At 56.2% G+C, this 20,865-nt stretch overlaps 8 protein-coding genes across 8 annotated transcripts in view; 6 read left to right on the forward strand and 2 right to left on the reverse strand.

The window, feature by feature from the left end:
• Window positions 1-1,138: 1,138 nt before the first annotated feature.
• On the reverse strand, window positions 1,139-2,552 carry PTSG_01795 (uncharacterized protein; the record flags this gene model as incomplete). The annotated part of the gene is made up of 2 exons (XM_004997719.1): window positions 1,139-1,828; window positions 1,919-2,552. The coding sequence occupies 2 exons, from the start codon at window positions 2,550-2,552 to the stop codon at window positions 1,278-1,280; spliced, it is 1,185 nt and encodes a 394-aa protein (XP_004997776.1). The 3' UTR covers window positions 1,139-1,277.
• An 825-nt stretch (window positions 2,553-3,377) lies between these two features.
• Window positions 3,378-5,774, forward strand: PTSG_01796 (uncharacterized protein). The gene is made up of 3 exons (XM_004997720.1): window positions 3,378-3,464; window positions 3,735-4,982; window positions 5,189-5,774. Exons 1-3 carry the CDS (start codon window positions 3,436-3,438, stop codon window positions 5,610-5,612), a joined length of 1,701 nt encoding a protein of 566 aa, XP_004997777.1. The 5' UTR covers window positions 3,378-3,435; the 3' UTR covers window positions 5,613-5,774.
• Window positions 5,775-6,134: 360 nt separating this feature from the next.
• Window positions 6,135-9,965, forward strand: PTSG_01797 (uncharacterized protein). The gene is made up of 4 exons (XM_004997721.1): window positions 6,135-6,176; window positions 6,338-6,539; window positions 6,880-7,462; window positions 7,755-9,965. The coding sequence occupies exons 2-4, from the start codon at window positions 6,438-6,440 to the stop codon at window positions 9,686-9,688; spliced, it is 2,619 nt and encodes an 872-aa protein (XP_004997778.1). The 5' UTR covers window positions 6,135-6,176; window positions 6,338-6,437; the 3' UTR covers window positions 9,689-9,965.
• A 146-nt stretch (window positions 9,966-10,111) lies between these two features.
• On the forward strand, window positions 10,112-11,552 carry PTSG_01798 (uncharacterized protein). The gene is made up of 3 exons (XM_004997722.1): window positions 10,112-10,517; window positions 10,836-10,868; window positions 11,091-11,552. The coding sequence occupies exons 1-3, from the start codon at window positions 10,173-10,175 to the stop codon at window positions 11,349-11,351; spliced, it is 639 nt and encodes a 212-aa protein (XP_004997779.1). The 5' UTR covers window positions 10,112-10,172; the 3' UTR covers window positions 11,352-11,552.
• Window positions 11,553-11,750: 198 nt separating this feature from the next.
• Window positions 11,751-12,845, reverse strand: PTSG_01799 (GTPase EngB; the record flags this gene model as incomplete). The annotated part of the gene is made up of 3 exons (XM_004997723.1): window positions 11,751-11,823; window positions 12,069-12,202; window positions 12,303-12,845. The coding sequence occupies 3 exons, from the start codon at window positions 12,843-12,845 to the stop codon at window positions 11,751-11,753; spliced, it is 750 nt and encodes a 249-aa protein (XP_004997780.1).
• A 90-nt stretch (window positions 12,846-12,935) lies between these two features.
• On the forward strand, window positions 12,936-16,034 carry PTSG_01800 (uncharacterized protein). Its single transcript, XM_004997724.1, has 7 exons — window positions 12,936-13,150; window positions 13,390-13,434; window positions 13,815-13,982; window positions 14,212-14,289; window positions 14,721-14,797; window positions 14,971-15,062; window positions 15,343-16,034. Exons 1-7 carry the CDS (start codon window positions 13,018-13,020, stop codon window positions 15,659-15,661), a joined length of 912 nt encoding a protein of 303 aa, XP_004997781.1. The 5' UTR covers window positions 12,936-13,017; the 3' UTR covers window positions 15,662-16,034.
• Window positions 16,035-16,037: 3 nt separating this feature from the next.
• PTSG_01801 (PWI domain-containing protein) lies at window positions 16,038-19,539 on the forward strand. Its single transcript, XM_004997725.1, has 7 exons — window positions 16,038-16,125; window positions 16,290-16,379; window positions 16,939-17,064; window positions 17,276-17,446; window positions 17,645-17,704; window positions 17,971-18,966; window positions 19,158-19,539. Exons 1-7 carry the CDS (start codon window positions 16,102-16,104, stop codon window positions 19,299-19,301), a joined length of 1,611 nt encoding a protein of 536 aa, XP_004997782.1. The 5' UTR covers window positions 16,038-16,101; the 3' UTR covers window positions 19,302-19,539.
• Window positions 19,540-19,685: 146 nt separating this feature from the next.
• The window catches only part of PTSG_11784 (uncharacterized protein), a gene marked incomplete at its 5' end in the record, with an annotated part of 7,878 nt that continues 6,698 nt past the window's right edge, over window positions 19,686-20,865 (forward strand). The window contains 3 exons of the mRNA XM_004997726.1: window positions 19,686-19,745; window positions 19,992-20,280; window positions 20,548-20,642. Coding sequence (XP_004997783.1) covers window positions 19,686-19,745; window positions 19,992-20,280; window positions 20,548-20,642 — 444 coding nt within the window. The remainder of the gene's footprint in view (window positions 19,746-19,991; window positions 20,281-20,547; window positions 20,643-20,865) is intronic.

Consider the following 20,865-nt stretch of genomic DNA (forward strand, 5'->3'; position numbering starts at 1 on the left):
CGCCTCTGCAATTGTGTCCTCCCGCCCCTAGACGCAATTCGCGTCTCGGAGAGGGGTACTGTGCTTATCTAGGCTAGTGATATAGGTACTCTTACGTGGTATGACTTGCTCTATATGCCTTTCGTGCTTTATACTTGACTGTCGCCCTGGCGCAGTCGCAACGCCTGATGTACGGGCTAGATTAATCGTAAGATGAGGTTCACTACCTGTTCCATCGTGCATTTTTTACATCTGCGTGCCATCCTCGTGGTCCCTTTCCAGGCATTGTTCCCCGATACTCCCCCCCCTGTCTATCTGTCGTCCACTCTTTTGTTGATGCATTCGCTGTCTACTCTTGCGGCGTTCGTATCTTCATTAGTTTATATAGACAGACCATCATCATTCCTTATCTATCTACGAAGGCATGTATGCTTCTTCCGAACTATCATTGATCTTCTGTTGCTTAATGCTGTGGCGCTTGATGATTTGAGAACTGGCGTGCATTAAAATTTCAAGCTGTATCTGAGCCATTCTCAACGACATGTATCCACCATCTCACACTAAGTGCAATAGCGACAGCAGCAACGGCAACGGCGATAACAGCAGCAGCCGCAGGGTAAACAACAAGCATCCACACACACACACACACACACACACACACACACACACACACACACACACACACACACACACACAAAGCAACACAAACACTGCACATGAATGTGCACGCGATAGAAAAGCGGTTGACGTTTTGGAAAGGTCAGGGAGAGAAGTGGAGCACGCCGTTATTCATCATCACACACAAGCACAAGTCGTGGTGATGTGCGCGCATATCGAAAGGAAAAACGAAGCAAGGTTTACCAAGGGCAAATCCTCACTTCCAAGCACGAGAAGCAAGTAGCAAGGGAAAAGATGCGTGGTGACTCGGGTCATGCACGCATGGCAGCGTATCCAGCTACTTGCTTGCAAGCAAGTGGAAAATGGATGAGGGAATTGGTAGGTATTCAGGTATTCGTGGTGGTGTGATGGGGCATGACGCGACGAGGAGAGGAGAAAAGGGGAGAAAAGGGACTCGGAAAAAGCATAGGCGTGCCAACGCGCAAGCGAGCAAGCACCGCCACACAACAAACCACGCACAAAAAAACTAAAACGGGGATGATGACAAAGACAGACTGACAGAGAGCAACCCGCGACGACGTTGCGTGTCTGCATCGTCGCCACCACCCCCAAGCACACCCTGCTTGCTCGGTTGTGTTTCTCCTTTCTTTCGTTCTTGTCCGTCCACGTCCCACCTGCGTTTAGTGCAGCATGCGACTCAGCGCGTGCAGCGCGTATGTGGCATCGTAGATGGCGCGCTTGAGCTGGACGTTGCAGCGCTGGGTCTCGTACATTTCCTCGGCGGCGGCCTCGCGCTTCTTGGCCTGGGAACGCTGGTTCTGCAGCTTCCGTCGCTCCTCAACGTAGAGGTCGGCCAGCACCTTGCCGTCGTGCGGGCGCCTCAGCTTCTGCAGCTCCGTCTTGATGACCTTGAAGGCGCGCTTGCCTGCGTCCAGCGCACCGAGGCGGAAGTAGAAATCGCACTTGGGGCCAGACCGCGTTGACTTGCGTCGCGCGCTGGGGGCCTTGCGCTTGGGGTTGGCAGCGACCATGTTCAGTACCTCCTTTGGCGTGCACCCATGGTTCTCTTCCTTGAACACCTTGGTCACGTGCTTCTTCAGCTCCCGCTCACTCTTTGTCAACACGCTGCCAGATTTTGTGTGCTGTGGGCGGGGCGGCAGCTTGGGCGGCTTGGGCGGCAGAGGCGGCAAGTCTCCCGGCATGCCTTTACAGATGGCAGGGGTCTGTGGCTCTGTCATCCCAGTGACACGGTCAATGTGTGTTGATGACGTTGGTGTCAACGACCCCGTGCTTGCTGTGGTGCTTGCTGTGGTGCTTGCACCGCTGGCGTCTCCCAGCGCCTCTTGCGCCTCCTGCTCGTCTTGTGCCTGTTGATCCTCTTGCGCCTCTTGCTCGTCTTGATCCTCTTGCGCCTCTTGCTCCTGGTCTTGTTGGCTGCTGCCCTCGCTGTCGTCGTCTTCCAGTTGGTCTGCGGGAAAGTCACAAAACTCGTTGTACTCGTGCACGGGCACGCCCAGGTCCTGGCCTGACCTCGGCGTGCCATATGCGCCATCGTGGCAGTGGGTCGGTGAGCCCGAGGGCTCCGAGACGTAGCCGTCGCTGAGGTGACCGTCGTCGGCAGCAATACCAAAGGCAGCCCCGCCTCCGAAGTCGCTCTCACCAAAATGGAACTTCTCGTGCTGGTGGTAGTGGCTCTGGTCATGGCCACTTGTCGCCCGGACGTCCTCCATCATGTCGAGATGCGCACTGCCGTCCTGACTCCCGCCCATGAGCCACGTTGAGAATGGGGCTGTCTGCATACAGGCCCCGTCAAAGCTGGGCGTACGTTGCACAAAAAACGCCTCGTTGCCCATGATGGTCGGCGATGGCAACGGCGACGGCGATGGCGACAGCGAGGGCACGTGATCGTCCACCAGATCCATTGAGGAGTGCGACGGAAGCTCAATACAATCCATTGGTGCTGCGGGTGGTGGTGGTGGTGTTTGAGGCAGTGGTGTTGGCGGTGGTTGTACGAACGACTGCGATGCGATGCGGACAGCTGTGTTGAGCGTTACCAGTCTGCATGCAAGTGAACTGCTGGTGTTGTGTGTCCTGATGTGAGTAGCTGGTGCGAGCGTACTTGCTTCCTTCCTCTCCAGAGCTCTGGCTCGCGTTTTGTCCTGGTGCCTCTGTTGGCTTGTTTGTGTTGTTGTTGTTGTGTTGTGTTGTGTGTGCGGCAAGTGGGAAAATGGCTGAGGCACTTGGAGTGGTTGGGCTTCTGCTTTGTTTTGTTTTGCCTTTGTGTCTTTGTGCTTTGCTTGTTGTTGGATGTGTTCGCTGTCTCCACACCTTGTTTCTCCGCACTTCTTCCTGCCTTGCTTGTGAGTCACGCATTGCGAATGTCCTTCTCGCGCCCAGTCAGTGAGTGAGTCAGTGAGGGGTTGGTGGGTGTGGGAGTTTCGCCCACTTGCACTCCGACATCTGACTGTGCGTGTGATGATGGCGCTAAAGATAGACAAGGGCTGCACAAAAATCCTGAGAAGCCCACAAACTTCTTTGCAGGTGGGTCGATGTTGCCGTGTGCGCAGAAAATTGGCAACGACCAAAGGATGGTCGTGTGCGTGAGCAAGGCACGACACAACGGCGTTGTTGCTCACGACGCGTTTCGATCTTGTAGCATTGAACTGACTCAGCGCTTTTCCTGGTGTGTCAAAACCAAAACGTGTGTGTCTGCGTGCGTGTGTCTGTGTGTCTGTGTCTGTTTGGTGTGTGTCTGTGTGGTCTCTGTGTGTGCGTTTGTTCTTTGGTGTGTGGCCATTTCCCCTCATTCCAAATTCACCTCCCTGCCTCCGTCTCTCGATGCAGCAAGCTGACACGATGGGCACAGAGTAAGTAGTACCACCTTTGACGTTTTCGTGTGCGTCGGTTGTGTGCGTGATGTGTTGTGGAGGGGTCCTCTTCTTTTTCGTTGCTTTGGAAGGGGGAATGTCGCACCACCTTCACATCCCATCATGTCGCACCTTCGACACTTGCGTCGGTCGACGTGCACACAATTGCAACACACACGCACCCAATTGCATCACAAACACACACACACACAACACACATGCACACACACACAACACACACACACACACCACACATGCACACACTCACAGGGCATCAAGTCTGAAGACCTCCAGCACTTGCAACGGCCTTGGAGATTCGCGAGGCGATGAAGGCAGGCTGGCACATGTGCAAGGGAGATTGCAAGAACTCACGGGGACAACGACCTTCGATTTGGAATGCCCTTATGCTCGCACGTGCTGGGAGCTGCTGGCCCTGTACGCAGACATCCCCGCAGAGAGGTTCAACCACCGCCACGACGTGTGCTACTGCAAGGAGTCTTGCTGTCCAACCCCACGCAAGACGCGCCTGAAAACAGGCGGCTGCCCACAAGGCTGGGTCCGGTTTGCCCTCAGCGTTAACGAGACAATCTGTGAGGCCCGCAAGGTGTTCAACCACTGGCACAAGTGCTTCCACGGCACCACGCTGCGCGCCCTCGACTCCATTGTCGAGATCAGCCAGCTCCTCAAGCCGGGAAGCGAACTGCCGGACGGAACCGTGATTGGCACGCGCGACGGCCACATCCCACATGCCTTTGGCGTGCAGCCGGCCAACGCCCCCATTGAACACAACTACACCAACATGCGCCACATGTGCGTGGCCCCTAACAAGACCATCTTCGTCTCGCCCAGCATCAACTACGCCGCGCACCGGGCCTACGCAGAGCCCGTGTACGTCGACCGCGACACCCGCATGACCGTTGTGCTGGAATGCCGCATGTGTCCAAGGGCATACAGCGCATCCGCCAGCACCGTGCGCGAGCACGTCGCCGACGACTACGTGTCTGCAGACGGCATGGAGTGGACTACCGAGCTCAACAACGTTCATTACATCACAGGTGTGCTGGTGAAGGTGGAGAAGCTTCAGCACCGAGTGCCGGCTGCCAGAGTCATGCCTGGCAGGCACACGCTCGCCACCTCCCCGCTCGTGTGCACACCGGAGGCTGTCGCTCGCCACACCCTGAGATCCCATCGCCGCAGCCTGCACCTCCTTGCCGTGCTTGATGGCACAATGCCATTCTCGCTGAAGTGCGAGTATGCAAAGCGATGCTGGAGTGCACTCACCACGCTGGCCGATACGCACCGCATCGACCCGCGCTTCTTCAACCACACCTACTCTCGCTGCTACTGCGCATCGTGCCTTCCAAAGTCCGACAAGGGCGCGGTGTTTCGCCGTGGTGACAAGCCATACCAGCTGCCGGAAGGCTGGGTGCGTATTGGCCTCCAGGTCACTCACACCCACGCCCGCGCCACGAAGCTTTGGGAAACCTCCCACGTCTGCTACCACGGCACCTCCATTGGGTACAGCTTCGAGTAGTGGTGCTTTGGTGTCTTGCGTCTTGCTCCCGTTAATTTCTCGCCTTGGGCCGAGGTCATCACCCATGTTTCTTTGTTCAAGGTACAAAAACCAAACTGCACACCCCACGCGCACTCACACATGCACACGCTCATACATACACACGCTCACACATGCACGCACTCATGCATGCACACACACACACGTACAGGGCACTCAAACCCATCATCGAAGGGGGAGAGATTCTGCCGCCAGGAGAAGTCAACGTGACGCACACGCACATTATTCCGCGCGACGATGAGGACAACCCACGTGAAGGCCGCCTGCCAACCGTCTACACCACGCCCGCACACAACCTGGATCGCATCCACAAGTCCGTCTTCGTGTCCCCCTCGGTCGCCTATGCGTCCTCAAGCACGTATGCGGAGCGCTACTACTGGCCAGGCGGCCGCCAGTTTCTGGTGCCCGTGTTGCAAACCCGCATCCGCCCTGACACGTACGATGTGCGGTCGTCCACGCTGAGGGACACGCCACACGACCCATGCTACTCCGCGGATGAGATGGAATGGTACACCCCTCGACGAGGGGTCATCCAGATCTACGGGCTTCTGCTCAAGCTTCATCCCGCTCAATGAATACCAACATGCAGACATGCTACTGCGACAACAACATGTTCATGTGTGTAGATGTGTGCGTGCGGATTGTTTGTGCGTGCTGTGCATGTGTGTGTGTGCGTGTGTGGATGTGTGTCTGCATCTGAGCCAAACGTGATCTTCAAGTAAACCATAGCGATGCGATCCCTTGATGGTATGATGTGGTGAGGCGGTGGGTACAGACGCGTGACGAGGCAACGAGAAGAAAAAGAACAAGAAGAAGAGGTAGGGGCAACGAGTGCAGCGATGACTAGCATTCTAGTCGTGGTGACGAAGTTAAGAAACACCACGAGGAGATGAGGAGACGAAAGACAGACACACGCACACTTGGGCCCGTACCAGGCAGCCAGAAGCTACGAGAGTACGAGTCGTGTGTCACGCTCGACCAAGTTGGTGGCCCAACTGATGAGTCAGCCATTGCCAGCGGCGCACACGTGAGCAAGTGTTTGTCGCGTGCGAAGATGTACAAGGAAACGCTCACACATGTGTGCACAAATCCGAATGTGACTCACCACTTTTGTGTGTGTCAGACTCAAAGATGCCAGTGTAAGTTCTCACGATACCATTCTGCTTCTGACAGTGCACTTCTGTGTGTGTGTGTATGTATGTGTGTGTGTGTGTGCTTCTGACACACACCACCTCATAACTACGTGTCTTGCTCCTCTTCCTCCTTTTTCCTCCTCTTCTGCTTGCTTCATTTTCATCAGCCCAGCTTAGCAGCTTCCACCTTCTCATTGACAGCACTATCGTCGTCATCATCATCTTCATCACCAACACCATCACCGTTGTCCCACACCCCACGAGACCATGACAGAACGTCTTCGATACTCTGGACGCACCCCTCAAGAGCAAGAGGAGTACCTGGCTCAACAGCCAGACTGCCTGCCGGTCCAGCTCGAGCGCCTGCAGGTTTGTTGTGTTGTGTGTGTGTGTGTGTGTGCGTGTAGGTGCGTGTGTGTGTGTGTGTGTGTGTGGGTGTGTGGTGTGTTGTGTGTGTGTTGTGTGTGTGTGTATGTGTGTGTGGGTTTTGGGTGTGTGTTGTGTGTGTGTGTGTGTGTGTGTGTGTTGGGTGTGTGTGTGTGTGTTGGGTGTGCGTGCGTTTGTGCATTTGTGCATGTTCCAGCCTGTGCCAGTCTGTGCTTGCCATGCCAATGTTGATCCGTTCGTTCTCAATGAAGCACCCAGTCCTTCCTCACCCACAGCTTCCTGCTTCCCCTCCCCCTCCCCCTCCCTCGCCCAACATGACCAGGTGCATCTGGAGAGTGCGAAAACCACTGGGCACGTTGACCGTGGGTTTGTGGAGGAACGCTTGCGCCAGATTGATGAGCTGGTGACCCAAAATGCCTCCGCCCTCCTCCGTCCGCAGGAGCAGGACAAGTTCCGGGAACTGTTTCAGCAGCTGCGCAGCCGAGGCTTTGACATTGAGGGCGTGCGCACCATGCTGAAGGACTGCAACGACGCCCTGTTCATTGTGCGCCCGTTTGCCGTCCACAGGACGGAGGAGATTGTCAAGGAGACCATGGCCAACAATGACGCCGTGCCTTGGAAGGGGCGGGCTTGCATCATGCTGCTGGGTGCGTCCAGTGCTGGCAAGACCACAACAGGCCTGTATCTGACCGGATACGACATGGAGCTGCGAGAGGAAGACGGCTACACGTACCCTGGGCCAGCGCCTGATCAAGACATGCCCATTCCGGAGCAAGCCTGCGTGCAGCCTCGACCACACGCGGAAACGTCGTGTGTGTACGTCGTTGGGGCGCTACCGGGCGACCGCCTTCGCCCCTATGGATATCGCGGCGAGGGCACCGAAGTCCTGGTCCTCGACACCCCTGGTGTGTGTGTGTGTGTGTGTGTGTGTGTGTGTGTGTGTGTGTGTGTGTGTGTGTGTGTGTGTGTTTCAGCATGTGTTTGTGTGTGTATTTCTGTTTGTGTTGTGCAGGATGAGGTCTCAGTCCATGCACGCTCTCGCACTGCGTTGTTGGAAGTTGCGCCATCTGCTCCTCTGGCTTCACTGGCTTCCCTCCGCACTTTGTTTTGTTTGTATTCTCCCACCACGAACGATTAATGCTCACGCTACACGTATGAACATGCGTGTGACGGTGTGCACTTGCTTGGCTGCTTCAGGCTTGAACGATGACCTTGGAGCAGCGGTAGACCTTGCCAACCTGCTGACGATCCGCCACAGCTTGGAGGAGGCAGGCGAGGTGTACCCCGTGCTTCTGCTGCCGAATGAGGGCGGAAACATGGACACGACGCGCCGCTGCCTGCACACGCTGATCAAGCTGTTTGCCAACCCAACGCAAGCGGTGCGACGGTGCACGTTCCTGTTCACCCGCAACACGGACACCGCGGATGCCATCCCCAACCTCAAGGCATCCGTGGCGGTGCTGCATGAGGACGCCGCGACGCTGCCGGTCGATGACCCCTTCCGGGCGGCTGTCAACGAGCTGCACGCACGCCTGCAGGAAGAAACAACGGCAGACCTCGCGCCGCCACATCACACACTTGCGCGCGATCTTTGCGTGGTGCGGCCGCTGGACCGCACGCGCATCGACGACCACCTGCGACAGATTGTGAGTCGCGGAGGCATCACCAACCGCGAGCTCAACCAAGACCTACAGCTTCCAGATGCAGCCAGCGATTGCGTGAGCAACGAAGTGCAGTGCATCGAGCACGTGATCAGCAGCCTGTGTGCAGGCCAGCAGGCCAAGGATCTGCGCGTTGTGCTGTTCCAGCTGTGGCGCCTGCGCAGGCTGCATGCGCTGGTGCCGCTGCCGTACGTGAAGAGCGCCCTCGGTCGGTGCAAGACTGACACGAACAAGCTCCTGCAGTTTCTGCGCGACAAGGTGCAGGCGCAGCTGGAGGTGGCTGCGCAGGACACGCAATCGGCCATTGGCGATGAGCTGACTGCGCTGCTGACGACGTTCAAGAACGACCTTGCGTACGCGCGGGATGATGGCATGGAGCACGCGCTGTTTGCGTCGCTCGCCTCCTACCCAGACCTGCTGGAGCCGCACATTGCTGCACTGAAGGAGGTCAACGACAACTGCATGAGGACCCCAGAGAACGCAAGGGTGCTGTCCGTGCGGCTGTTCAAGCTGTACGAGCTGTGCAGCCTGCTGCCGCCTGACCGTGCGACACTGGCGCACGCGTACATTGCCGCTGGCCAGCGGCTTGTGGCTGTTGTTGCTCGGAGGCAGGCCATCTGCGTTGGGGCGTTGCAGTCCGACACGGTGGGAGAGCGCGGCAACAGCGTCGCTCTGCTGCTGGCCTGTGTTGCGCTGCTGTCCCGTCACTTTGAGCTGAAGGGCGACGACCTTGTGCCCAACGAGCGCCGCCCTGATTCTCGCGATCCACAGCAAGACCGCACGCAGCTCACATCACGCCTTGGGCGGTGGTACTCTGCCTTTCAAGGTGCCTTGCAACAACACATCCGTGAGGCATGTGCAAAGGCCATCCATACGCTGAACAACGCCGAGATTCCGGTTGCCGAGGAGCCGAGCCGAAACGGCGCCGTGCTGGAGGCGTTTCGGCTGGTTCGCAGCGTCCATGACTGCCCGCAGCTGCTGGATGTGGTGACGCAGGAGTTCATGACACAACAACGTACGGACTGCATCGAGGCCGTCAACGACTTCATTCGCAGGGCAGAAGGGTACATGCTACAGCTCGCCACCTCCCATCGGGTCAATGACACACCTGACATGGTTCAAGCTTTCCGTCAGGGCGTTGCCTTTGAGACGTTTGAGGAGGAAGAGATCAAAAGGCGGGTGGACAGCTTCAAGCAGACTGGACAGCGAAGGCTGGAGGAGGTGCACAGCCAACTCGGCAACAGTGCGGGCTTGGTTGCAACTGTACTGCACGAGGTTCTCGGCGTTCTTTTGCCACAGCAACATCGAGAACAGCAACAGCAACAGCAGCAGCCACAGCAGCAGCCACAGCAGCAGCCACAGCAGCAGGCGGGTGAACTGCTTTCAACGAAGATGAAGCGGGTGCTTGCTGCAATCCTGATTGCTGTTCTCGCCATGATCCTCGTCAACTTCAAGGGTACCTCACAGTAGAGAATCCACTGCGCGTGGATGCGTGCGTGTGCGTGTGGTGTGAATGCGAAGGTGCCTGGCGGTTTGCTTGAATGCACCCGCGAGCTGTTCCTACTTGCTGGTACCTCAGGTGCTGCAACTGTGCTCCTTGCTTGTTTCTTTCAATCGTGTTGCTCCTTCTTTCCGTCCGCCTACAACCAACAACATAGATAGTTCTTTCCAACCAACCAAGCTGCTGATGTACTCGTAATGATGTGGCGATGGTGTTCTTCTCATTTGAAGTACACACGAAACAAACAAACAACCAAACACACAAACATATACACAGTACACACGCACACACACACACACTCGCACACACACCCTCACACACACTCACGCATGCACCGCCTTTTGAATTTGGCGCGGATCGATTCCACGAAAGACATTCAAAGATTTTCCGCAGCCCATATCGCGCACGTTGTTTGCTTCTTGACACCCAAGTCACTCGCACACGAATCCAGCCATGGCTAGCCGGGCGCAGAAGCTTGTGTGGGAGGAGCGTGAGCGCCAGCGCAAGCGGCAGAGAAAGGGGAAGCGTGCGGCAGACACAGAGGACGAGCAGGCGCAACAGGAGAAGGAGCGCAAAGCAGAAGAGGAAGAGCGGTTGAAACGGCAGCAAGAGAAGCGGGCGAAACGGGAGCAGCGCAAGCAGGAGAAGATGAAGGAGGACGAGGCCATGACCCCGGAGGTGCGGGAGAGGCTGCGCTTGTTGGCGCGCTATCAAGCAAAAGCGCTGGAGGCACACAACTACCTTCTGCTCTGGAAGACGGATCGGGAAGCCTGGAAGTTTAAGAAGCACCACCAAACTGTGAGTTTGCTGCGCCTGCAATCCGTAGTGTCGGGACTTGACGCATGTGTCAGCACATCTGCGGTGTTCGGATTCGTGTTCAACATCCAAGCATGTCACTTGAATGTGCACAATATGGCGATAGTCAAAGTTTCATGTGGGGCCCTTTGAGTGCCCATGTTGCTTCATCTGCAATTGGGTACAGATTGCACACATGCAGCTCGTTGTTCACCATCCTCGTACACACACACACACACTCTCTCTCTCATTTGCTCACACACACACACAAACTCATTTGCTCACACTCATGTATCCACATACCCACGCATGCGCCAACAGTTTCTCCTCAAGCACATGTTCAACCCATACGTGGTAAGACGCGTATGCATTTGAAACCCCCCTGCTGTGTGTGTGTTGCTGTGCAAGCACGCACGCTCGTACATGCACACAGACACACACACACACATGTACGCACACACGTACGCATACGTACGCACACACACACATACACACACACACACAAACGTACACACACACACACATTCAAACCCTATGACTCTTTCTCATCATGCGCTCCATCGTGCGTGTGTGCAGGTGGACCAGATGGCGTTTGACATTCTGATGGAATACATTGGAGGGCTGCAAGGCAGGAGCGTGGATGCAACCGTCAAGGCGGCGCAGACGAAGCTCGAGGAAGACGAGGTGCAAGAGGAGGTGTTGAGCGATGCAGAGGTGGTGTTTAACCGATTCTCCGAGGGGAAGCCGTTCACAGAGGCGGTGAAAGCCAAGTTTGCCAGCACCCTCACACAGCTCATCCACAAGCGCGCGCGCAGCGTGCTCCAGGTGCTGCTGTAACAGACGTATTGCAATCCTTTGCGTGGCGGTTGGCGTTATGTCACATACACATGCACAGTGAAGCGAAAAGTACTCGAGTGAACAACAAATGTGCATGTGCGTGATGCTTCGGTCATGCTCGTTTGGATGTGAGGCTGGGCGTTCGTTTACTCGTTATCATTGCCATGAAGGGTACCGTAAATAAACACACACAAGGAGCAAGCAAGAAGGGGCGCAATGTAGGGTTGCACAGAAGCATCAAACACACACACACACACACACACACACACACACACACACACACACACACACACACACACACACACACACACACACACACACACACGCACACGCACACGCACACACACCTCACGTCTCTTTGCAGAGTACCACCGTCAAAGACACCACCCAAGAGGTGTTTCAAGGCGGAAGCAGCCCGGACATCTCACATATGCTGGCACGAACCTGATCCAACCCTTTCCTCTGCTTTGCACTGCACACAGAGCAACACGCGCATGGATAACGTGGTAGTATGGATAACGTGATAGTATGAGTGACAAACTTGCGACCGCGCGTCGTTGTTGTTCAACACAAAGCCCGGGAAGGTGACTAAGACCTACACACACACACACAGACACACACACACACACACAGACATGCACGCACACACGCACACAGACACAGACAGACACACACAGACACACACAGACACACACACACAAACATGTACGCACAAACCTGACTGGCTGGACGAGCACTGGGGAGGTGGCTGGGTTGAATTCTTGTGCACTGAGGGTGAGCGTCTGTTCGCATTCAAGGATGCGTTCACGCAGTGGCCCCACCGGCAAGCGGTCGGCTTTTGTCAACAGCACCTGCAGCAGCACAACGAGCAAACCATGAGAGCAGCAGCACATGGACTCCCCAAACACACAGTGGTCGCCAAGTTGCGACACCAATCCCTCACACACGCACCCTGTAAGGAATAAAGTGTTCGAGGAGCAAGGAAAAGGCGGCGAGATCAAGGTCCTTGATGCCCTTCTTTGCATCGATGAGCAAGCAGGCGCAGGCGTGGCCCTGACGGTTGTGGAAGTAGTCGCCGAGCAGCGTCATCTGATGCTGGTGGGAACCAAACCCGTATCCCGGCACATCCACGACGCGCAAGTGGCGCTGCCCCTGAAAAAAGTTGAGCATCTTCGTGTGTCCGGGCGTCTTTGACGTGTATGCGAGCTTTGTTCCAAGCAGGGCGTTGAGCAGCGTCGATTTGCCCACGTTGCTCGCCCCCATCAGCACCACCTCCGCCTGGTCAACGGCTAGCGGCGGCACGGCGTTCAGCTTCGGCGCAGAGGTCAGGAACTTGAACGGCAGCGTCTCACTCCACAAGGAGCTGACCTTCTGCAGCACCGCTGGCGCGATCCCAAGGCTCGCATAGGGATCTGCCAGCTGCAACACCCGGAACGCCAACGCCGTCGGCAGCCTCCCCACTCGCCCACCACCACCGCCACCGCCACGAGGCATCCTCCTTCCTGTCGTTTGCTCGTTGTTGTTGCTGGTGTGAGTCCTGTCTGGACGTTTGTCTGAAAATATGGCAAATCGTCACAATCCACACAGCGGCACATCTCTCACATCTCATCTCAACTGCACCTCATTCGCGCTTTCACCTCACCTCACCCCCATCCTGTTCGCAGCCATGTGCATTGCCTTCCTTGCGTGGAATGCGCCTGGACGCTATGCGCTTGTGATTGCCAACAACAGGGATGAATTCTACGCTCGTCCAACAAGCCAATGCCACTGGTGGCCCGAGCATCCCAACGTTCTTGGAGGTAGCGTGCATGTGTGTGTGCATGCGTGTGCATGTGTGCAAGTGCGCATGCGCATGTGTGTGTGTGTGTGTGCATTGTGTGTGTGCACGCGTGTGTGTGTGCATAGTGTGTGCGCGCATGTGTGTGAGGATGGCTTGTTGACCACCCTTCCGCTCATGTGGTCGCATCATCTTTCTCTTCTCCATTTTCCTTCACGTTGCCTCAAATCACTGTCTTGTGCTTGTGTCGCTGCAATTGAGGTTACGATATGCAGGAAGGCCGGCCAAAGCACGGCACTTGGATGGGTACGTCTGCTTGCGTATGTGTGTGTGTCTCTGTATGTGTCTTTCTCTGTCTCTGTCTCTGTCCCTCCCACTCTCTTCCCCCGTCTCTCTCTGTTTGCAACTTGCTCCGTTCGTAGCAGCCAGAGCCCACCCAAGATTGAGTCCATGTCACACGCGCGACTGTATGTGTTCATTTGGTTGAGGCTGCTTGAAATATCAAGGCGTGAGAAACGAACCGCACAGCATGACACACACACACACACACACACACACACACACACACACACACACACCTTGAACTCAAACTCAAATCTCCAACTCAAGCTCACCTTGCTGAGGCTGACGTTCATGGCCCCAACACCACGATACCACTTGAATACACTTTGCATGCCACGCGCTAGGAATCACACGCCAGGGCCGGGTGGGGGTGCTGACAAACGTGCGGGGCTTGCACGACGACGAAAGCCCTCGCGGCCGAGGTGAACTTGTTCGGGACTTCCTCGTCCATCCACATGTGACCCCATGGGATTACTGCGAGCGCGTCGCCAAGCATGACCGGGACTACGGAGGTAAACAAGAAGAAGAAGAACAACAACAACAACTCGTCCGACACGCAGCTGTCGCCGTACACCACACCAAGCACACGCATCAACTGGGGCGCATGTTTTTGACTCGAGCAATTTGGTGTTGTGTCGTTGACCTCGCTTTTCTCCGACAACCGCACTTCCTCACCATCGTATTCGCCACTGTCTGCTTACATTTCTCATTGTTTGCTTGCCTCGGGTGTACTTTGGCCAGGGTTTAATCTGCTGCTGTTTGATTTGGCAAAGCGCACGGAGCCAGCCGCCTACCTCACCAACCGTGGCACATCCAGCGGTATGCGTGCGCGCGTACGGAGAAACGTGGTGACTTGTCGTGGCGAGAGCGGAGGAGGAGGCGGTGGCGAAGTGGCACCACCACCACCACCACCACCACCACCAACAACAACAACAACAACAACAACAACAACAACAACAACTTAAACAACAACAACAACAACTTAAACAACAACAACAACAACAACAACAACAACAACAACAACAACAACAACAACAACAACAACAACAACAACAACAACAACAACAACAACAACAACAACTTAAACAACAACTTAAATAACAACTTAAACAACAACAACAACTTAAACAACTACAGCAGCAGCAGAAGCAGTCGTGCGAAGACACAGGCTACCGCAGCACTACTCATGTGGTGATCACTCATGCATACCCTTCTCCCCTTTTCCTTTTCCTTGCGTCGTGCTAAAACAGGGACTGTCTTGGGCGTACCTGCGGGCATCCACGGCCTCTCCAACGCCGCCCTCAACATCCCGTGGTTCAAGGTGGAGGTGAGCTGCTCCCTGAAAGAACGAACACGAGTGATATTGGTTCTCTACCGCATCCTGCCACCTCTCGCGTGCACACACACACACACACACACACACACACCACGCCACCAGTGTACACGGAATGATGTTATTCTCCCACAATAACACCCATATGCACATATCCACATGCACAGCGCGGGAAGTCGCGCATGGCGCAGATGGACTTGAACCTGCCGGAGGAAGAGCTCACGCCACTGCTCTTTGACCTTTTGTCCGACACGCAAAAGTGAGCCTTTGTTTCATGTTGTCGCGTCTGCTGCCTTCGATGGTTCGAAATGTCGTGCCTAGACTCACATCATGTCCCCCACGCACACGAACACATGTCGTGCACTAGACTCACATCATGTCTCCCACGCACACGGACACATGTATGCACACACGCATGCACACACAAACACACACACACACACACACACACACACACACACACACACACACAAACACAAACACAAACGCAAACGCAAACGCGCATATACACAAAATCACGCGCGCCGAACAACCCCAAGGGCGCCGGCGTCGGAGCTGCCACAGACAGGCCTGGGCGATGCCATTGAGCACCACCTGTCCAGCACGATGGTCGACATTGATCCCAGCTTGGGGCTGCCACATCTCGGCAGCGGCTACGGCACACGCGCACAGACCGTGATCCTTGTGGACAAACAAGGCCATGCCGTTGTTTTGGAGCGCGCACGCAACGCAGACGGCTCCTGGTCTGACCAGAAGTTTGAATTCGACCTGGACACGACAGACACGGCCACAGACGCTTCACAACAGTCATCACAACAACAACCGTCGCAAGAGCACGAATCACAACAACACGCATGAGCAGTAGCTCACGCCAAGCAGCGTATCGTGGTAAACCGTTGTTGTTGCTGTTGTTGTTTTCTGTGCATGCACAGTGCTGTGTTTTGTTTACGATCTTGCCCCCCGCCTCCCTGCCCGCCTGTCTTGCGTGTGCGCAGAGCGTGTTATCCCTTGCTTGTATCGTGCCCTGCTTTGCAAAAGTGGCTGTCATCGAGCCAACTGTGACGAATGAGAGTGACATTCCCGTCACTTGTGAGCGTTGAGTCCCTTCGAATGCGCCCTCCTCTCTTCTCCTCTTCTCCATCTCACTCGCCTGAATCGCTTCTTCTTGCTTGCCTTGCTGGCTTGGCTGCATCTCCGCGGTTATTCGCAATATATTTCACCAATTTTCCACATCCGCTGCGAAAGGCACACGCCGCGAACGAACGAACGAACACACAACTGCTGCTGCACCATCCGCGATGGCCGACGCAGGCTTCTTTCGGGTGAGTGGCAGCCGAGAACCGCACTCAGCGATCAGCGTTTCACACTCGCGCGCACAGAGTACCGAACGCACACATGCACAATATCATACACAGAGTACTAAACACACGCACACGCACGCACACAAACACTCACATGGTTTGTTGTTCTCTTTCTTGTATCTCAGGGAACGTCCCATGATCAGGACTCCCGATTCGCCAACAAGGAGAAGAAGTTGCTCAAGAGCATGAAGTTTGAGCCCATCCTCGATACACCGGTCTGCACTCTCACACCATGACCTGCTGCCATCACACAACCCAAATACACCCACGCCTGCCCCACATGTTCACTGCCTTGTTCCGCTGCACATGTGTTGGGCTGTTGTCTCTGCATCGTTACACGTGTTCTCACGGCCTTCCAATTTGACCCTCTGCACTGGACTTGGTGCCTCTTGCCAGCTCTGGCACGTTTGTTCCTTCCCTTCCTCTCCTTCCCCCCCTTTTCTTTGTGCCTTCTTGCTCGTTGCCAATCCCTCAGTTGCATGCCTTCTCATGCCCTTGCGCAGTGTGGCAGTTCGCCGTCCCGTACAACCTCTATGTTGCGCACACCAGCGTCCACCATGACCCCTTACTTCTCCTCTGCTCGTGTTCACTCGCTCCATGCCCTTGGTGGCCCCCTCTCGTTCCGCCTCCAACCTCACCCAAGCATCCTCCCCTGCCCACACACCAACACCACGTGCTGTCTTGTGCACTCGCTTGTTGCTGTTGTTGTTGTTGTTGTTGTTGTTGTTGTTGTTGTTGTTGTTGTTGTTGGTCGTTGTGGTGTCATGTCTTTAGGTTGACCTGAGAAAAGTGAAGCTGGACACGCTGCGACCATGGGTCACGGAGAAGATCATCGCTCTCATGGGCTTCGAGGATGACGTCCTCATCGACTTTGTCTTCACCCAGCTTGAGGAAGGAAAGGTGTGCCCCGCATCCTCGTGCTGTTGTCTGTGTGTTACCTGACTGGCTTGCATGAACATGCGCATGAACATGCATGTGATCGCATACTGGCTTGCGTTCGCCTGCACAGCGTGGTGCAGTCCGCCACCTCGCCTCTCCTTCTCCGACCCGGTGCTCATGTCTCCTGCCGTGTCCTGCCTGCGACTGCATCTTGGCAACCCTGCCCCGATAGTCGCTTGATCCAAAGCGCATGCAGATCAACCTCACCGGCTTCCTCAACGCCAAGAACGCGCGCGTGTTCATGGGCGAGCTGTGGTCGCACCTCGTCTCCGCGTCCAAGAGCGAGCTTGGCATTTCACAGGAGCTCATCCAGAGTAAAGCCCGCGAAATCCAGCAAGCAGAGGTTTGTGCTGCCACCACTTGCCTAGGGCTTGCGTTCACAGCAACCCATCGCATCTACTCATCTGCGTCTGCCAGGCTGTTACACCGTGTTTATTATTTGGTTGTTTGGTTTGTTTCGTGCCCGCATGTGTTGGTGTTGGTGGCATTGCGCCATGAAGAGGCATGCGCGCTCACACCATGCGGGGGTGAATGGTTTCAGGCGGAGAAGCAACGCGTCTCAGAGGGCATTCTCCAAGCAGAGCGCCGGACCCAGGGCGGCGTAAGTCTCCGTGTCTTGAATCTTGTCGACGCACGAACGCGTGTGTTTGGACGCAACCCTCGGTCTAGCTGCATGCCACCCTCACCGTCCCACCCTCACTCTCATTGTCACACACACACACACACACACACACACACACACACACACACACACACACACACACACACACACACACACACACACACGCCTTCACGCCTTCACACCTTCACACACACACACGCACAAAATCTCTCTCTTCTGTCCTCATTGCTGCTTGCTGTAAGCAGCGGCGTAACCGGTGGGGTGCACCTGCTGCCCCTGGCGCCATGATGCCGCCGCCCGCGCCGCCCGCCGCCGCCATGCAGCCCGGCCTTCTCCCAGCGCCACCAGTCGGAATGCATCCAATGCAAGGCATGCCGGGTGCACAGGGCATGCTCCCCACGCCCGCGCAGCAGCAGCAGCTCTTGGAGCAGGCCAAACAGCGCGCGCAAGCGCTTGCACAAGCCGCCCCACCAGCACGCCCAGCACCTACCACAGCAACAGCACCCACAGCAGCACCCACCACAACGACAGCAGCGACGGCAAGCAATGGCGCTGGTGTTGGCGCTGGTGCTGACGAAGAGAAGCGGGTGCGCAGGAGTCGGGACCGGTCGCCGTCGCCGCCGCGTCGCCCACGCCGCCACAGCCGCAGTCCGAGCCGCACCCGCAACAGATACCGCAGCCGCTACGACCGCGATGATGACCGCGATGACTACCGCCGCAGCAGAGACCGCCGCATGCGCCCCCGCTACCGCCGCAGCCGCAGCCGCAGCCGTGATCGCTACCGTGACCGCGACTACGAGGGCGACCGCGGTGGGCGGTACAGGAGCAGGCGGTACGATGACGATGGCGACGGTGACGACCGCCGCGCCCGCCGCGAAGACAGGCGGCGTCGCGGCAGCAGATACGGTGATGAGGAGCGTGAGGAGGACGACACCGGTAGGCGCCGCCGCGCAGGTAGCGGCGACGATGGCAGCGGTGCGGGCAGCGGTGTTGTGAGTGCTGATGATGACGATGACCGTCGCCGCCACCGCCGCCGTAAACATCGCAAGCACCGCAGCCGCAGCCGCAGCCGCAGCCCAGGCCGGGAAAGGAGTAGCCGGAAGAAGCACAAGAAGAAGCGCAGCCGGCGGCGGGACCGATCGCGCACGCCAAGCGAGGATGACGGCTCTGGTGCGGATGCAGGGAACACCAGCGATGCTGCCAACCGTCGCTCTCACTCACCAGCAGACGAGGATGCAGAGGTGAGCTGCTGTGGGTTGTGCTGGGGAGGGAGCGGGGTTGGCGTGGTGCGGTGTGGGGTGCTTCGTTTGTGTGGGGTGTACGTGCCAGCCTGCGCTCTCAATGCGGTTGTTCTTGAGTTCACGACATGTGCATGTGTGTGTGTGTGCGACATGTGCATGTGTGTGTGTGTGTGCTTGCTTGCTTTTGGCAGACCAAAGAGAAGCGGCTGAAGGAGATGTTGCTGGCGAAGAAGAAGCAGGAGGAGCAGGAGGAGCAGGAGGAGGACAAGCCATCCAATGATGCTGATGTTGATGGTCATGATGACGAAAACACCAACAAGGAACAGCAGGCTTGAGTGGTGCCTTTCTTTTGCCATTCCTTCTTTCTACACACGTGTTTGTAGTGTTTGTGCGGTGCTGGTGCTGGTGCTGGTGTGAGAGACACACTCGCACTGCTGCCAAAGCGCACACCATCTCCTTGTTGACTTGACATTTTGCGAATAGAGCGACGAAATTTCTTTCGAGCTTGGCAACCAATACACAACACCACACACACACAGACCGCTGATAAGCAAGCAAGCAAGCCAAGCCAGGCAACGTGCGGCGAAGTATCATCACCCAGACACCGACTCAGACAACACACACACACACACACACACACACACACACACACACACACACACACACACACACACACACACACACACACACGAGATCGCACATACTACGGACGGGCAACCATGGCAGTGAAGGTGTTTGTGAACCATGTGGACTTGTACACGGGCGTTGCCCTGACACAGGTGCGGCCAAGCTACATGGCGAAGCGTACTTGTGCGTGTGCTTGTGCGTCAGTGCGTTGTGTGTGTGTGTGTGTGTGTACTCTGCGTATGTGTGCTGCGTGTTGGGTTTTCACATTGCTTGCGCGTGCGGTTCTTCAACTTGTGCATGTGGTTCTCCGACGCGCTAACGCTGTGTTCAATGCTTCACGTCCCGCTGTGTGTCTGTGTTTGTGTGTCTGTATTGGCTCGATGTGGTGGTTGCCGCAGCTCTTGAGCGAGAGCGTGGTGGGCGCAACGGTGGAGGGCTTGGACGAGGATGAGGAGGAAGAGGACCTGCAGAGCGAGGGCGCGGCACGGTCGGAAAAGACGGAGGAGAAGTACACCGTGATCGGCACGCTCAGCAACCCCGAAGCCACCATCCCGAAAGGCGTCGAAACCATCGTTCAGGCTGCAGACCGCGCTGCGCTGTTGGATGCCATCATGGACTGCCAGTACATCATTTACGACATCTCCAAGAGTGCCGAGCAAGCAGAGGAGGCTGGATACATCGTCTCAAGTACGTTTGCTTGCTTTTTGATGGTTTTGTTGGCTGGTTGTTCCATGCGCGTGTGTGCTTGTGTGTGTGTGCATGTGTGTGTGCTTGTGTGTGCGTGTGTGCGTGTGTATTTGTATGTATGGTACAGTGCGTACACACGTCACACGTGTGCAATCGCGTTCGCTTGTGGTCTTGCGGCTTTGAAGACGGTTGCCCTGCTTGCTTGTAGTGGTGCCTGATACCTTTGCATGTTTGTCAACTTCCTCCCCCCACCTGGTGCTCAAACAGAGATCCACGAGCAGCTGGACAACTGGGAGGGCCAGAAGACATTTGTGTGCCTCTCCACCATCATGACATGGGCCAACACCAAGCCCATCGACCCGGTATTGTGCTCAAACAAACAAAGTTTCGATCAACGCTTGCTCTCTTGAACACACGTGAAGCACATACGGGCATATGGGGTTCTCGTTCGCACACTCACTCACTCACTCACTCACTCACTCACTCACTCACTCACTCACTCACTCACACACACACACACTCACTCACTCACTCACTCACTCACTCACTCACTCACACTCTCACTCACTCACACTCTCACTCACT

This window comes from Salpingoeca rosetta (genome assembly GCF_000188695.1).
Source record: "Salpingoeca rosetta unplaced genomic scaffold supercont1.3, whole genome shotgun sequence".
Taxonomy (NCBI): Eukaryota; class Choanoflagellata; order Craspedida; family Salpingoecidae; genus Salpingoeca; species Salpingoeca rosetta.